General features: G+C 41.8%; 2 protein-coding genes across 5 annotated transcripts in view; both read right to left on the reverse strand.

The window, feature by feature from the left end:
• Positions 1-339: 339 nt before the first annotated feature.
• Positions 340-3,397, reverse strand: GP5 (glycoprotein V platelet). The gene is made up of 2 exons (XM_032630975.1): positions 3,366-3,397; positions 340-2,170 (listed from the first exon to the last, which is right to left on the reverse strand). The coding sequence occupies exon 2, from the start codon at positions 2,143-2,145 to the stop codon at positions 451-453; it is 1,695 nt and encodes a 564-aa protein (XP_032486866.1). The 5' UTR covers positions 2,146-2,170; positions 3,366-3,397; the 3' UTR covers positions 340-450.
• Positions 3,398-7,351: 3,954 nt separating this feature from the next.
• Positions 7,352-15,033, reverse strand: part of ATP13A3 (ATPase 13A3) — a 79,678-nt gene continuing 71,996 nt past the window's right edge. For 3 of the 4 annotated variants that reach the window (XM_032629290.1, XM_032629287.1, XM_032629288.1), the window contains exon 34: positions 10,613-10,810. In XM_032629290.1, the coding sequence (XP_032485181.1) occupies positions 10,613-10,810 (198 nt within the window). Of the gene's footprint in view, positions 10,811-15,033 lie in introns of all 4 variants that reach the window. The other variant, XM_032629289.1, reaches the window with a different exon arrangement.

Below are 15,033 nucleotides of genomic sequence, written 5' to 3' on the forward strand. Positions count from 1 at the left end.
AGAGAGGGAGAGAGGGAGGGAGGAAGAGAGGGAGAGAGGGAGAGAGGGAGAGAGGGAGGGAGGGAGAGAGGGAGAGAGGGAGAGAGGGAGGGAGGAAGAGAGGGAGAGAGGGAGAGAGGGAGGGAGGAAGAGAGGGAGAGAGGGAGAGAGGGAGAGAGGGAGGGAGGAAGAGAGGGAGAGAGGGAGAGAGGGAGGGAGGAAGAGAGGGAGAGAGGGAGAGAGGGAGGGAGGAAGAGAGGGAGAGAGGGAGAGAGGGAGGGAGGAAGAGAGGGAGGGAGGGAGAGAGGGAGGGAGAGAGGGAGAGAGGGAGGGAGAGAGGGAGGGAGATGGGAGAAGAGGAAGAGGAAGCAGGGAGAGGAAGACAGCGGCAACCCGTCGGGACTCTCTCCAGAGCCACGTCTAACAATACCCTGGTCACGTTTTAATTAATTGCAAGGTTTCACCATTGCCTCAAACCAGAGCTCTCTCTCTGATTAATTTCCGAAAGAGCCTGCCGAGTCGAATCATCGCAAACACTATGATCCCGGTTATTATGGCCTGAGCAGCTAAAAGCAGAAAATAGAGACCCCAGAACAGGTTCTGGTCCTGACTTTTGCCTTCGGCCACCGGCCGGGCCCACGCCCAGGACTCGGAGCGCTTGGGTCCCAAGGAAGCGCGGGCAGGGGCGGCGGGCAGGGTGGGCTGCTGGGGGCCTTCGGAAGAGCCGAGGGCGAGGCTGCGGGAAGGCGGGCAGCCGGGGTCGCCGAGGGGCAGGGCCCAGAGCGGCAGGCCGGCGTGCGGCCCGGGGCCGTGACACAGCGGGGCCTCGGCTCGACCCACAAGGCCCGCGTGCCGCCGCAGCCACGCCAGGAAGGGCCCCAGGCCACAGTCGCAGCGCCAGGGATTGTGCCCCAGCAGGACCTTCGCCAGCCGGGGCAGAGCCTCAAATACGTCTCCGGGCAGTGTCTCCAGCTGGTTGTGGTCAAGCTGGACCTCCTCCAGGCTGCTGACGTTGCGGAAGAGCTCGCGGGGCAGGGTCCGCAGCCGGTTGCGGCGCAGCGACAAGTGGCGCAGCCCGCCGAGGCCGCGGAGCAAGCCGGCGGGGAGGGAAACCAGGCCGGTGGAGCGCAGGGCGAGCACCCGCAGCTCGCCGAGGCCCCGAAAGGCGTCCTCCGGGAGCGCGCTCAGCCGCGGGCTCAGCGTCACCCCCAGGACCCGCAGGCCGCTCAGGTTGCGGAAGGCGGCGGCAGGCAGGGTGCGCAACTGGGTGGCGTTCAGCCACAGCTCCCGCAGGCCGCCCATCACCCCGAAGAGCACCTCGGGGAGTTCCTCCAGCGGGTTCTCGAACAGGGTCAGGAAGGTCAAATTGTGCGAGTGAAGGAAGAGGGCAGAGGGCAGAAACTCGAGGCGGTTTCTGGAAAGAGTCAAAGAGCTCAGGCTTCGCAGACGGTCGAAGGCGCCGGGTGCGACGGAACGGATGTGATTTCTGTCGAGCTGCAACTCCATCAGGGCGCGCAGGCTATCCAACAGCCCCGAATCCAGAGACACGAGCTGGTTCGAGTGGAGCAGAAGCTTCTCAAGCTTAACCTGGACCCCAAACAATCCCTCGGGCAGGTGGGTCAAATTATTTCCCGATAAATCCAACAATTTCAGGTTCCCCAGGTGTGTGAAGAGGCTAGCAGGGAGGAAAGCGAGTTGGTTTTGGTTCAAAAAGAGCTCCTGCAGGTTAACCAGTTTCTGAAACATGTTTTGGTCAAGGCTCTTTAGTTCATTGCCGTCCAGAAACAACTGTTCCAAGAGCACCAGCTTATCCAACAGCGCGCCTGGAAGATGAGTGATCTTGTTGTGCGATAACCTCAGGGTTTTAAGTTTTATCAGGTCGTTGAAAGTGCCGGGAGCAATGGCCGAAACTTGGCTGTCGGACAGCATTAGGCGCTGCAGGACGGTCATGCCACTGAAGCTGCTGTTCAGCAAGGCGCCGGGGCCCATTCGGAAAAGCAGGATGTGCGTAAGGTTGGTGGGCAAGCCGAGCGCCGCGATGCGCGCCACGCTACCCTGCGAGCACTGCGCGGCGTCGCGGAAAATGCACCTGCAGGTGGGTGGGCAGGGGAAGGGCTGGGCGCGCAGGAGCCCGAGCGCGGCGCACAGCAGAGCTCTCCTCAGCATGTCTGGAAAGGCGACCGCGGCAGATCTGTGGGCAACACACAAAGGACAAACGCTCCAATTTCAGTCTTGTAACCCTGCATGATCCTTTCGCCAGGATTATCACTGACTTTGAATGTTACCCAGGTACAAGTGAAGTCTCCCTCTTAGGAGTGCTGATTTTCCTGGGTGGTGAAAAGACGTTCATTCTACACTACGAGGCCTCGTTCGTTTTACTGATTTTCCACTCTTAGTTCAAATCGTTGAAATGAAAGCAGTTTCAAGCTATGGAAAAGTCAACACCTTTAAATCTTTACATAGAGAGAACTAATTAAAACGATCTTTCTCACAGTCAAGCTCACAGACATCACAGAGCAGTGTGCATTGTGAACATAGCCCTGCTCCTGACTTCATGACTTAGCCTGCGGTGGCTATGACCTACAGCCCTGAAGGGAACAGCAAAGTCTGTTAAAACAGCAGCAACCATCACCTGATTCCTTTTATCACAATCATGCTGTATCTTCAGTGCCAACTTACCCTAAAACAGGACCACCCCATCATAGTGAACCACACTGAGAAAAGTAGGTAATAGGGGCTTCCCTGGTGGCGCAGTGGTTGAGAGTCCGCCTGCCGATGCAGGGGACACGGGTTCGTGCCCCGGTCTGGGAGGATCCCACATGCCGCGGAGCGGCTGGGCCCGTGAGCCATGGCCGCTGAGCCTGCGTGTCCGGAGCCTGTCCTCCGCAACGGGAGAGGCCACAACAGTGAGAGGCCCGCGTAACGCATAAAAAAAAAAAAAAAAAAAAAAAAAAAAAAGTAGGTAATAGTAGGTAATGGTACCTATCACTTTACACCACGCATTGTTCTCGGCACTTTATTTAAATTAATTCACTTAATCCTTACAATAACCCTATGAGTTAGGTACTAATATTATCCCCAATTAAAAGGATGATGCAACTAAGGCACAGAAAGGTTAAGTAACTTAACCAGGGTCACAGAGCTAGAATTTGAGAGTAGTATCTCTGATTGAGCCATAAATAAGGAGCTATCACTTCTAAGATGCTTAAATAAAAATTAGTACTCGTGGCACTGAATTATCTGTGAAATACATACAGTAATACTAATTTGCCAAAACAATGTAATTTTAAACGAATTGCTTCTTGTACTAAATTTTATTTCTTATTCGTACAGACTAACCGAGCCCTCCAGTTGCCCATACTAATTTTTAAAATATTTGGCCTTACCTGAAACGGTGCTGCACCCCAAAGCAACTGAAAGGCTTAGAGCTTTGCATGTGACCTGGCACTTTCCAGAGGAAGAGGGAAGTATCCTTGCATCCTGAGGATAAAGGCTTTCCCAGAATAAAAGTCATGTTAAGGACCCTATCTCAGAGGGCATATTCTGGTTTTTAATGACGAATATCTTCAAACTTTGAGAAAGAGACCATATATCACCCAAGTCCTATGGCCAAAGCCGAATGATAAGAGCGGGAGGGAGAGCAGTTTCTCCCCAGAGGCACAATATGACTCTGTGATGTGTGTCCAGTAGTGACACAGCTGGGCCACTGCAGCAACCACACCCCTGGTTGGGCTACACTTCCTTTGGGTGTTCCTTTTTCTGCCGTTTCGCTCCAATTCTACTCCAGTTCCCCTCTCCCCCTTTTAGGAATAAGGCTAAGGACATTCTCAAGTGCCCTACTCATTTTTTTTTTTTTTTCATTTTAGGAGTAGTAAAGCTAAAACCATTCTCAAACATGTTCCATAATGGCCTTGCTGGGTTGAAGGAAGGGTGTCCACATGTTCAACTGAGCACAGGGATGTCAAACTGCTTTGCGAAGTAGCTGTGCCAATATATGCTGCCACCTACTGGGTATGACGGTTCCTGTACATCTCCACCCATGCCTTGGAATTGAATTTTTAAATTTAATTTTTGCCATTCGTATGAAATAACTGTCTCGGTATGGTTTTAATTTTTCATTTCCCTGTTGAATTATGAACTTGAGCATCTTTTCATATTTTTAAGGGACTGTTGTGCCTCATCTTCTGAGAAATTTGGGTTCTTTTGACCATTTTTCTATATGCAAAGTATGTATGATTGTGTCTTTAAAAAACTGAATTGTAGGCATTATTTATGTATTCAGGATACTAATCCTTTGCCAACTGTAGGTGTTACAGATATCTTCATCTAGTTTGTGCTTTGCCTTTCCACCTGCTGTCTTTTGATGGACAGAAATCTTGATATAGGCAGTTATTAATCTTTAAGATTTGTTTTTTATGCCTATTAAAATAATTCCTCCTCTCCTCTCAAGCCAAAAAAATATTCTCCTATAACACCTTATTACATTTTAGAATTTTGTCCTTCGCATTTAGGTCTTTAATCTGTCTAGAATTGATTTTTGTGTATGCTGTAAGTCCAATTTTATTTTTTTCCATTAGGATAACCAGCTGTCCTATATATGTATATCCCTTCTTCCCTCAGAGCTACAACGTCAGCACTGTCATAAATCAACATCTGATGAATGTTGTGTGGGTCTGTTTCTGGGCTATTTGATAATCCCTATACCAACACCACACTGAAATGTAAAGCCTGAAAACGTCCAGTGTTTCATGAAGTGTGAAGAAGTAGATATTCTTACACTACGTTGGTGGGAATATAAATGGTAGCAAACTTTGGGGAGGAAAATTTAGTAGTATCAACCAAATTTTAAACATACATATTCTTTGTCCAGCAGTTCCACTGCTAAAAATATGTCCTATGGGAATGCTCATTAAGACATGTACACAAAAATTTATTTGCAGGATTTTAATAGAAAAAAAAGAAAATCTAAATGACCATCAATAGGGAAGTAGTCGTTTAAATTATAGTATATCCATGCAATAGGATGCCTTGCAGACTTTGAAAAGAATGGATTTGAGCTGCAAGTACTGACATACCTTTTAAAAATTATTTTTGGCCGCGTTGGGTCTTTGTTGGTGCGTGTGGGCTTTAGTTGCGGCGAGCGGGGGCTACTCTTCGTTGCGGTGCGCGGGCTTCTCATTGCGGTGGCTTCTCTTGTTGTGGAGCACGGGCTCTAGGCACGCGGGTTTCAGTAGTTGTGGCACACGGGCTCAGTAGTTGTGGCTCGTGGGCTCTAGAGCGCAGGCTCAGTAGTTGTGGTGCACGGGCCTATTTGCTCCGCGGCATGTGGGATCTTCCCGGACCAGGGCTCGAAACCACGTCCCCTGCACTGGCAGGCGGATTCTTAACCACTGTACCACCAGGGAAGTCCCTGACATAACTTTCTAAAATACACTGGATGACATAAAACAAGGGCAGCATAGCATATAACATGGGGTTCTATGTGTGTAGGATTTTTAAAAACATATGAGCATATGTATTTTTTCTAGAACAATACACCCAAGAAACTTTAGTATTCCCCCTTCGGGGGAGAAACCAGGAAAAAAGGTGACTTCCTTATATACCTTTCTGTGAGCTTTGAAATTTTATCAAATGTGCTTAATGTCACTATTAAAATTTTTTTCATGCAAATATAAAGTGATTTGGAAGGGAAAATGGCATTATTTAAGAAAAAAGGTAGGAATATAGGTATCTTAAAATACTGGGAAAAGTCAATGCTTGAATTGCAAAAGAATAAACATTAACCTCTGGAATCTGAGTGCAGTGGTACAACAGAAGTGGTTCTTAAATTATTTTATTGTTGGGAAAAAAGTCCCCCAAATCGACATTGTCAGGTGTTATAGAAAAGGAACTGAAATCTATTCAGCCTTTAGTGTAGCCAAATGCAGTCGAAGCCCATTAAATGCTGAAGGGACTGAAATAATCTTCTAAGCATATGCAGTCCTAAAACACAGGGAAAGCCACTGAGCCGTCTTTCCGCTTAAATCAAGGGAAGCAGCTCCAGAGCCTGGAACAGCTCCCCTGGTGACCAGTGAGTCAGTGACACGGGCAGACCAAGTGAAAGGCCCCTTGCCCATCAAATGCCACAAGCCAGCATGACAGAGGCCTGGGAAAAGGTACTGTGGGATAATCAGAGTACGACTTCGAGTCAAATTCGGGTGAAGCTTCTTTAGCCCATTTCCCCAGGAAGATCTCCCGTGAGAATTACCTCCAAGTTTTATTTTGAAGAGAGGACATTATGATGGGCCAAGAAGGGAACACTGGGCACAGAAGTTGCAGACAGTGGAGGAGCAGAGTTGATCCAATGAGCAAATTGATGAGAAGTACTTTGAGCACTGAAGTAATGACGGCACCCGTGTTTCAAGTCCTTTGGATTTTGGAATCCATGAAACAAGTCAGGAATCTGCTGTCCTAAGTGGCAGCTTCTGTATCAGTCACAGAACCCTGGCTTACAGGGTTTGGCCATTCAAAACCAGGTATCTACCGAATGAGATATGCTTTTCTTCCTCCGTGGGAGAGACTCCAAGGCCAGGGCGAAGCAGCGATCTCTGCACTTGTAGAGTAACCACAACCCCAACTTGGTACGGGGACAATCTCATTCAAACTCCTAGAACTCCCTCTGTCCTTCCCTGCAGTATATACCCAGAGTAAAGCACCTGGCAGTGATGGAGGGGGAAAAGGAAGGAGCGACATGCAGAACTGTACTGCCACCTGCAGGCTGTGGTGCAAGGGACACGACCATTTGCTACACAACCCACAGAGAATGGAAGGAACTTGGGGCTCAAACTAGGTCTCACACCAGCCAACCATCCACATGGCCCACAGCAGAGGACACATGGCTCCTGCAGAACCTGTGACACAAGGAAAGCCCTCCTACCCAAGCACAAGGCCCAGCACATCCTGCCCTCTCTGGGATTCCTATGGCCGGTAGTTAGCTCCAAGGTCTCCTGTACCATGGAGCGCTCTTTTTGCATCCATGGATGCCGCTTCCCCTCAAACTTACCATGGCTTACATGGCATTAGCTTTCCGTCTGATCTTCCCAACTACTAATAAATTCTAAGTCCCTAGTCTTCTATTTCACCACTTCCCTCAGACCTCCTGATGCTTAACATTTCGCTCTACGCTGTATCTGACTGATGGGTTTCCATGGGCCGGTCACAGACATGACGTGGTGTGTGGCAAGTTACATTATTTTCTTGAAAAACTCAAAGTTAAAAAGAAAGAGAGAAATGGGGGAAGTATTAAGCAGGAAAATAAATCCAGAGTATTTGGGCAGTATTCATGCAACTAAAGAGCAAACAAACGTATATAAAGACACAGGAAAAAAAGAAATGTTATATATATTATTCAAATCTTTATTTTGAACAGCTTCAATCAAAAATTTTTCATAAGGTTATTTACAGTGCTGAATGTACAATTCTGAATGTATGCCTTTTTGACATCAGGGTACCATTCTTGAGCAGCAATACTATTTAAAAAATAGAAAGATGCAGTATCATTTCTGATATAAAGTTACTTAAAAAAATCCAAAGTCTTAGGGAATTCACAAATCGTAACAGGAAGTAATTATTTTATTAATTTCATGTGCACATAATTACCAAATCTTAATACATTAAAAATATGTGTAAATGCCTACAGACTGTACAAAAATTAACATTTTGTTAAAAGTTCCCAACCACCTCCCACCATAAATATACAAAAAGCGTATTTTCAGATATGTCAAAACTGCATGCACGAAATCTTAGAATGTCTTCTAAAGCTGGAATTTTGCTCTTCTCTGGACATTGGATCCATAGCCGTTTGGGGGAACAGAGTACATAAACACTGATATAATTTTCCATGCCTTTGAAACTGTGCAGTAGTTTCATAAACACGGGAAACAAAATGAATAGTAAAAACTGCAACAGTTTTATTTAAATGCAAGTACAATTTGGAAAGCTTTCGAATGTAGGGATTATAAAACATATAAAAAGGTTTTACTTTGTTGTTGGCTTAGCCACTTTTATTCAAGCATTATTTGCAGCATTGCTTTACAGCAGTTGGTGCTAGAAGATACAAAACATATAGTTACCACTATTTATATCTGAGGGAGGAAAAAAACCTTTAAACAACCCTGAGGGAGACACACATTAAAAATCTTGTTATTTATTTAAAAAGTTAAAAAGTTACATATTATTTAACAGTTACTTTCCTGGACATTTCTGTCCTTTAGGTATGTGCATAAATAAAATTTAAATCAGCAATATTTATTCATCTTAATACGTCAAAATAATATATGTACAGATTTTAAAATTTAGATCTGTATACACTCAAATAATTTAATGTGAAATTCAAAATTACTACGTAATGGTGACCTACAGAGAGAGGACTCGTCTATCTATGGCACTAAGTAAGACCCACACCTGGACTCACAGGCGTTCTTCAAATCACATTCTGGAAGCCATCCATTTCAACCTGAACAACCCACCTTGTCTATGTTCAAATCTAACCTCCTACAAATGCTTTGTCCACCTACCTAAAAACCTCATTCCTTTGAAAACAATATGGACAGATGTGATATAAAACCCTTATAAAATCTAAATGTTAAAAAAGGGGGGAGGTTGTCAAAAATATAGCTCTTTATGATCATGCTCTTAAAGATGTTAAATACAATCTGATAGCTGGATTTTTAAGCTGCTACTTCGCAATTACTTTAATTATATGCTTCAGTATTTAAATCAAAGAATAAAATTTACAATTGTGGGAGATCACTGAAGACTATCACTCGTATGTATTGGAAGTGAACTGAATGTGGAAATTATAAAATGATAAAGAGAGTAAGTAACTATAAAAACAGTGCTAATCACAGCTCAAGAGGTCTAAGATGCATAGCTTCATAGAATCATTCATGGAACAATTGTTCTTATCATCTAATGTGTATTAATATAGTATCATACTTTTTTGATGGAAAACTTTGATTATATTTTTGTAAGAATCATCAGTGGCCACAGCAGTTAACAGTGATCCTGAGTGTAACATACATTTTTCTACAGTTAACCAAAAATCATCAGGTCTCTGCAGCATAAAAAATGAGAACCATTTGGTCTTATGGTTCTGGGTAACATTTGATCAAATTGGTAAATATGTATCAGGAAAATAATGATCAGTTAGAAGTAGAAAGCACAAGCATGCTATCGGTCAAGGAAGAGCACAGGATAAGATCACACAATCTGAGTAGTTTAGTGTCCACTTTACAGCAGTATCAGTTTTCTTGTTTATCAGAACTTTGGTCTTTGCCAAACTGCTGGATCTTACCTATAAAGGCATTTTTAAATTACCTTAATTTTGTTTAGAATTTAAACATTAACCAGGCAAAACAGAAAGGTGAAAAATATCTTCCACATTTCTTTTGGCTCAATGAATGACTTTTCTTTTTAACTTTATTTCATTTTTTTTTCTCCCAGAAATTTCCACAACCAAATATGCTCATTCGCAAACACCCAATCCAAAATAGGTAAACTCTGACCTCTGGCGCCACCTAATGGCATAAAACAAACTCGCCAGGTTCATACAGCTTTGAAAAAACAGCAGTCATTCAAAACCACTCATTTTTTTGAGCCTCATTATTAACAGGAGAGACATACATCAAACCTTTAAAATTTTAGGAGGTAAAATTCTAACTCAAAAAACAAAAAACTATTATCCTATGTCTTTAGGTAATTAAAGACGTAGAGGAAAATAAAAAGACATTTAAAATAATATAAAGCCTGAGAGGAAAAAAATAGGTATGAAGAGATATTAGAATGGTAGATCTACATCTACTGCCAAAAGAAATCAGCTTTTTTCCTACTGAAAAGGCTTCAACAACATTTAACTAAAGCAAATTATACTACTGACACCAGACGTAGCACAAGATCCATTTAATAGCTTTGAGGGACATCTCAAGAAGGCAGTGAAGCACCTTGCTGATTAGAAAAAATAAAACCCAGGCAGTTTGTACAGAAAATATAAAACCATAAATGGAAATTACCTGAGTTACAACACCATAAAACTCACTCCTAACTCTATGCTATTAAAGGGAACTGGTGGTATGCATACTAAGTTTTCTTTGGGAGAAATACTGAAATCAAATAAAAACAGGCTTTGTACCTATTTTCACTGGAGGCTAATTAACACCCATTTTATTTATCAACCACAAATTTAGGGCCTGTATATAAATGATGACTTTTCCTAATAAGGGGGCTGTGAAAATAAATTTAAAGGCATAAACTAAAGTCTTAGAAGCTAATATCTAAACACCTTCCAGATACCAACTTTTTTCTGTACCCTATAAAGAGTATCACTGAGGATAACAATCAAGCAAGTTCTGGAAATATATATAATATTTAGAGTTACTGAATGAAGGTATAGGACTTTGAAGTTTGATTATTAATTTAACTGACAGGCTAATCTCTTTTTGTTTGTTTTGTTTTAAAAAAAACCCTCAAATCAGCTCCTATATTGGAAGGGACATAAATTGAAAGGGTGCCATTCTGACGCACAGGATCAGATTAAGTCCTACATTTACATTCTCCTCAATACTGCTACTAGAATACCACTGAGACCGATTCACTGCTATGTTATGGTGATGATCTGACATGATCCATTCTCCTTTACTAAAGCTTTCGCTTCTGTTGTTGTTTGAGGTTTTGGTGGCCATTCCGGGTCAACCAAGAGCTCCTGGGCCAGATACATGTACTTGGCCTTTGGCATCTTCTTCCTACAGTTCAGGGCCCAGGACAAGCAGCATTTTCCCCACCAATCCACTGACTCCTAAGAAAATAAGGAAAAAGAGGAACACCCAGTAGATTAAGAGCTGTTGTTTTTAACAAGTTCGTTAAAGCACAGTTCATCAGCACAGAAAAATAAGAGAAAATTACTTCTGGGCACAACAAATACATGAAGGAAAGGAAAAAAAAATCCACGCTTAAAAAAAAAGTCAGCTTTCCATTATTTAGGAACATTATTTTTTTAAGATTATATTTCTAAAGTATCCATGTAATTTATACTTCATTTTATTTAGTTCTATGTTCCTACTTCCTCCTGTATGCAGATACATTTTAAAAATAACTTGTATATCTGGAGTCTGATTCCATAACATAAAACATCTGATGTATTAAGAATAACTTCCAAATATTCAGAGAAAAAAGTTTTAATATTTAATATGAAAACCCTCGTTCTATCCTAAACTATCTTTTGGTACTACTGCTTCTAGCAACTTAACCACCTGATCATTTTTGAAAGAAAACAGTGTAAAGATACCACTGCTACTGTTAATATCACCTTTCAAAGCATTCTGTAAATACTGTTGGGTCAAAATCAGAACTTAGATCATGTTTAATGTCAATCACTTCTTTTAAAACCACATTCTCATGAACATAAAAACAATTTTATTTTATAATGATGGTTTCCCCATGGTGCTCCACAACTGGAAAGAGGTACATAGAAAACTATAAAGCAAGTACTAATTCTTCGTATTATTTCATTATAAAAAGCTCTGCTGTCACAGAATTCCTTCGGATCAATCCCAATGTTTTTACTGGATGTGATCTTAGATAAACAGTTCTTGAAGGACAAGAAAGCAGAGTCCCTGGTTATTGTACAAAAATGTAAATTCAATACAGGCCCTCAGAATTCGTCTTAATTGGAACCGGAAATAAATGAAACAAAACTAAATGACTATACTGAGACCTGTAGTTATATTCACCTCTGAAGAACAGTCAATTCTTAACTATTTTGGATGTTTCTTCTACAAAGCAAAATTTAAATCCCAGGTTGTTTTGTTTGGCCTTCAACATATAACCTAGGCTACAACCAGGTCTAAGCTCAACTGAAGTAAAGATGACCCTTGAGCAACACCGGGTTTGAACTGCACAGGTTCACTTACATGTGGATTTTTTTAGCAAATACTACATGATCCACAGTTGGTTGAATCTGCAGATATGGAGGAACCCTGTATACAGAAGGCCTATAAACTATATAAATCATAGCAGATTCTTGGCTGTGGGGAGGGTCAGCAACCCTAATCCTGGCATTATTCAAGGGTCAGCTGTAATCTCACAAAATTCCGGAAGCATTCTAATGTTAACTCGCAAAGTATCTTCATGATCAAGAAAGGCAAATTTGCTATAACACAGATCCTGAAACACGGGTTTCTAAATTGGCCAATGGAGAATAGCAAAACTACTTTAAAATGAAAACTCTTTAAAACTTTTTCACACTTTGACTTGGTAGGTCTCATCGTACTGAGACAACCATCAGGAACCTACTACTCTCTCCTTCTTCAGAACTGGGGGTGGGCATGCCGCAGAGAGCATGATACGCAATAACGACATGCTTTTGAAGGCCTTCTAGTTTACTCTGTCGACAAAACAGTGTAAGCTGCACCATTACCAAGAATTTAAAGGCAAAAACGGTGGTTTGTCACAAGTAGGCTATATTAAATTAGGGGTGGGGTGGGTTAGTGGGGATACAGATTTGAGGATTATTCATCTAGTAGCCTCTTTATTGTCATAGCTAAAAGGAGAGTTATTACCATCACCTCAAAGGAAGTCCACAAGAAAACATTTAGCATTAGAATATAGAAGAGGTTAGCTATAGGACTCTTCAGGTGATCCAAATAACAAATAATTCCTTTTCGGTATAGGTGTATACATGACAAACCTTAATATTTAATCTGAGGCGACAGTTCACTACTTGGACCTATCTCTTCCCCGAGGTGTTTAAATTCTTCCGTCTAATTGCAGGGGAAAAAAAAATTTATTGTTCCTAAATCAATGTGAAAGCTGTCACTTTTTATCTTACAGCAAGTAGCACTGTTAAAGGATCACAGAAAAGGGTGAATGGTGAATGCTGACTTTAAAAAAAAAAAAGGCAGAAACATATAAGCCTTGTCTGTCCAGATGAGCCAGCTGTGCTGAAAGCAATGCAAAACAGGCTGAGTTAAGGAAAGTCACAGCCAAGTGTATTCAAATGTAAGACATACACACACACACACACACACACACACACACACACACACACAAAATAATAAAATCCATCATTTCCCCACCTGTGGAAAATGAGGCAAGCAATAAAATTAAAATGAAACCCACTGCAAACAGAATCACAATTGAATCACAATTCTTTTCACATTAATGTGCATGCTTTTTAAAAAAAGAATCCTCAGGTCCCTATTAAAAGCAACATACACTTGTTACAATTTTAAAAATAAATTCAGTCACAAGGAACACTAGGGATTCCCCCTCCACTACAATTAGACTCATATTTTGTTCTTGTACCCTCACCTCCCCCAAACAGCATACACAAAAAATACACTATAAGCAAGCATAGGCTTGTTCATTTACAAACACAAGCATACCACAGACATCCTTAAACAACATAATTCACTGGTACAGAAAATAAACAGTGCTACAGGCATGCTAGAATAGAACTAAATCAAGGGAGAAAAGACAGTGGCAACAGGACAAAGGCAAGCACTGCACAAGGAGAGGGAAGAGATGAAGCATCACGGGGCTTAGAATGAGCATCAAGACCTCGCCAAACATCTACGGTAAGTCTCTGAAGCAGAACACAGGAGCCCCAGCAGCTGGATCTTGTGATTTGCTCCTGACAGGAGTGGTTAAATAACCAAGTGTATCCCTCAGAGAAGGCAAAGTGGCTACCACAGCCCAGCAGAAAAAAACACAAAGAACTTTTAAAAAGATCTACAGCTAAAATTCTCCTGCTTCTTAGACCAGTCCAAGCTGTTCATTCTAGAACCCCAATGCCAGCTAACTCCTAGCAGTGTCTTTTAGGAAATGTTTTCATAGGCAGTATGTAAGATATAAAGCCATGCTTATGGGAAAATGTAATGGTGCTGTGGTTTTCATAAAACTCTTCTTCCATACCAATCCTGAATATAAGACAAACAACCAGAATGAGCATTCTATCTAAATAAACTCGAATAATATCCTAAGTGGCAATAAAGACTACAGCTAACATCTGGATTTTTCCCCCAAAAGGGAAACATAATCAGGACACATTCTCAGGCATTATCAAAATACATGATGGTATGACTCCAGTTCCACATCTAACCACTAAGCAGCCTCAGTTTACCAGACACAGGGTAGGCACAAACGCTTCTTCGAAAGAGAATATGAAGCACAGATCTCAAACACGGGTAAAGCTGTACAGAAAAACACAGGTGATGGGCCCCTCCACTGAAGACTTCTCATTCAGTAGATCAAAGGTGGAGCTCAAGGCATTTGTGATGAATATCCTTACTTGAAAATCACTGCATCTCAAGAATCTTTTGTTTTTCTTTTCTATTTTTGTCAGAGAATAAGTATTAACATCTGGAGCTGCTAAAGATCACTACAGAAAAAAAAATAATTAGTTACATAAAAGTTTTAACTTTGATTATTTACAAATGGTTTATTTAACCTGTTTTCAATTTGATTCAATGGACATTTACTGAGGCCACTGTGCATTAATAAGAAAAAGAACCACTGTAGGAAATAAGTGACTATTATATAAAAATCTTTCTGTATCTAAATTAGATTAGCTGTATGTATGTTCAGTGGGCCAAATAAACATAATATCTAAAATGTCTACTATTAAATAAAATGACACCTAAAGGTTTATTTCGTTTTTAAAGAACAGATGGAGGCTTTCTGTTATAGGAATATTATGTCCTGGGCCCAGATAAAACTGAACCTGAATTCCAGTTCTAACACTGTTTCTTCATCTGTGAAGACAGGGATATCTTCAGTCTCTCTACCCTAACCTCTTAGGTGGTTGTAACAACTAGAGAGAATTTATACAAAATGCCTCACAGTATCTACCATAAAAAGTAGGTTTTGAAAACAGCTGTTCTTTGTCTCCATTTTGTCACTTGATTGTTCTATTAGTTTGCATCTCTGTGGCCTCACAATGTGAGACAGTGTGGCACAGTGGAAAAAACACTCCTCTTGAAATCAGAAACCTTGGCTTCAACTCCCAGCTCTGCCACTCAT

The sequence above is a fragment of the Phocoena sinus genome, chromosome 4 (assembly GCF_008692025.1).
Source record: "Phocoena sinus isolate mPhoSin1 chromosome 4, mPhoSin1.pri, whole genome shotgun sequence".
NCBI classification, from domain to species: Eukaryota; Metazoa; Chordata; class Mammalia; order Artiodactyla; family Phocoenidae; genus Phocoena; species Phocoena sinus.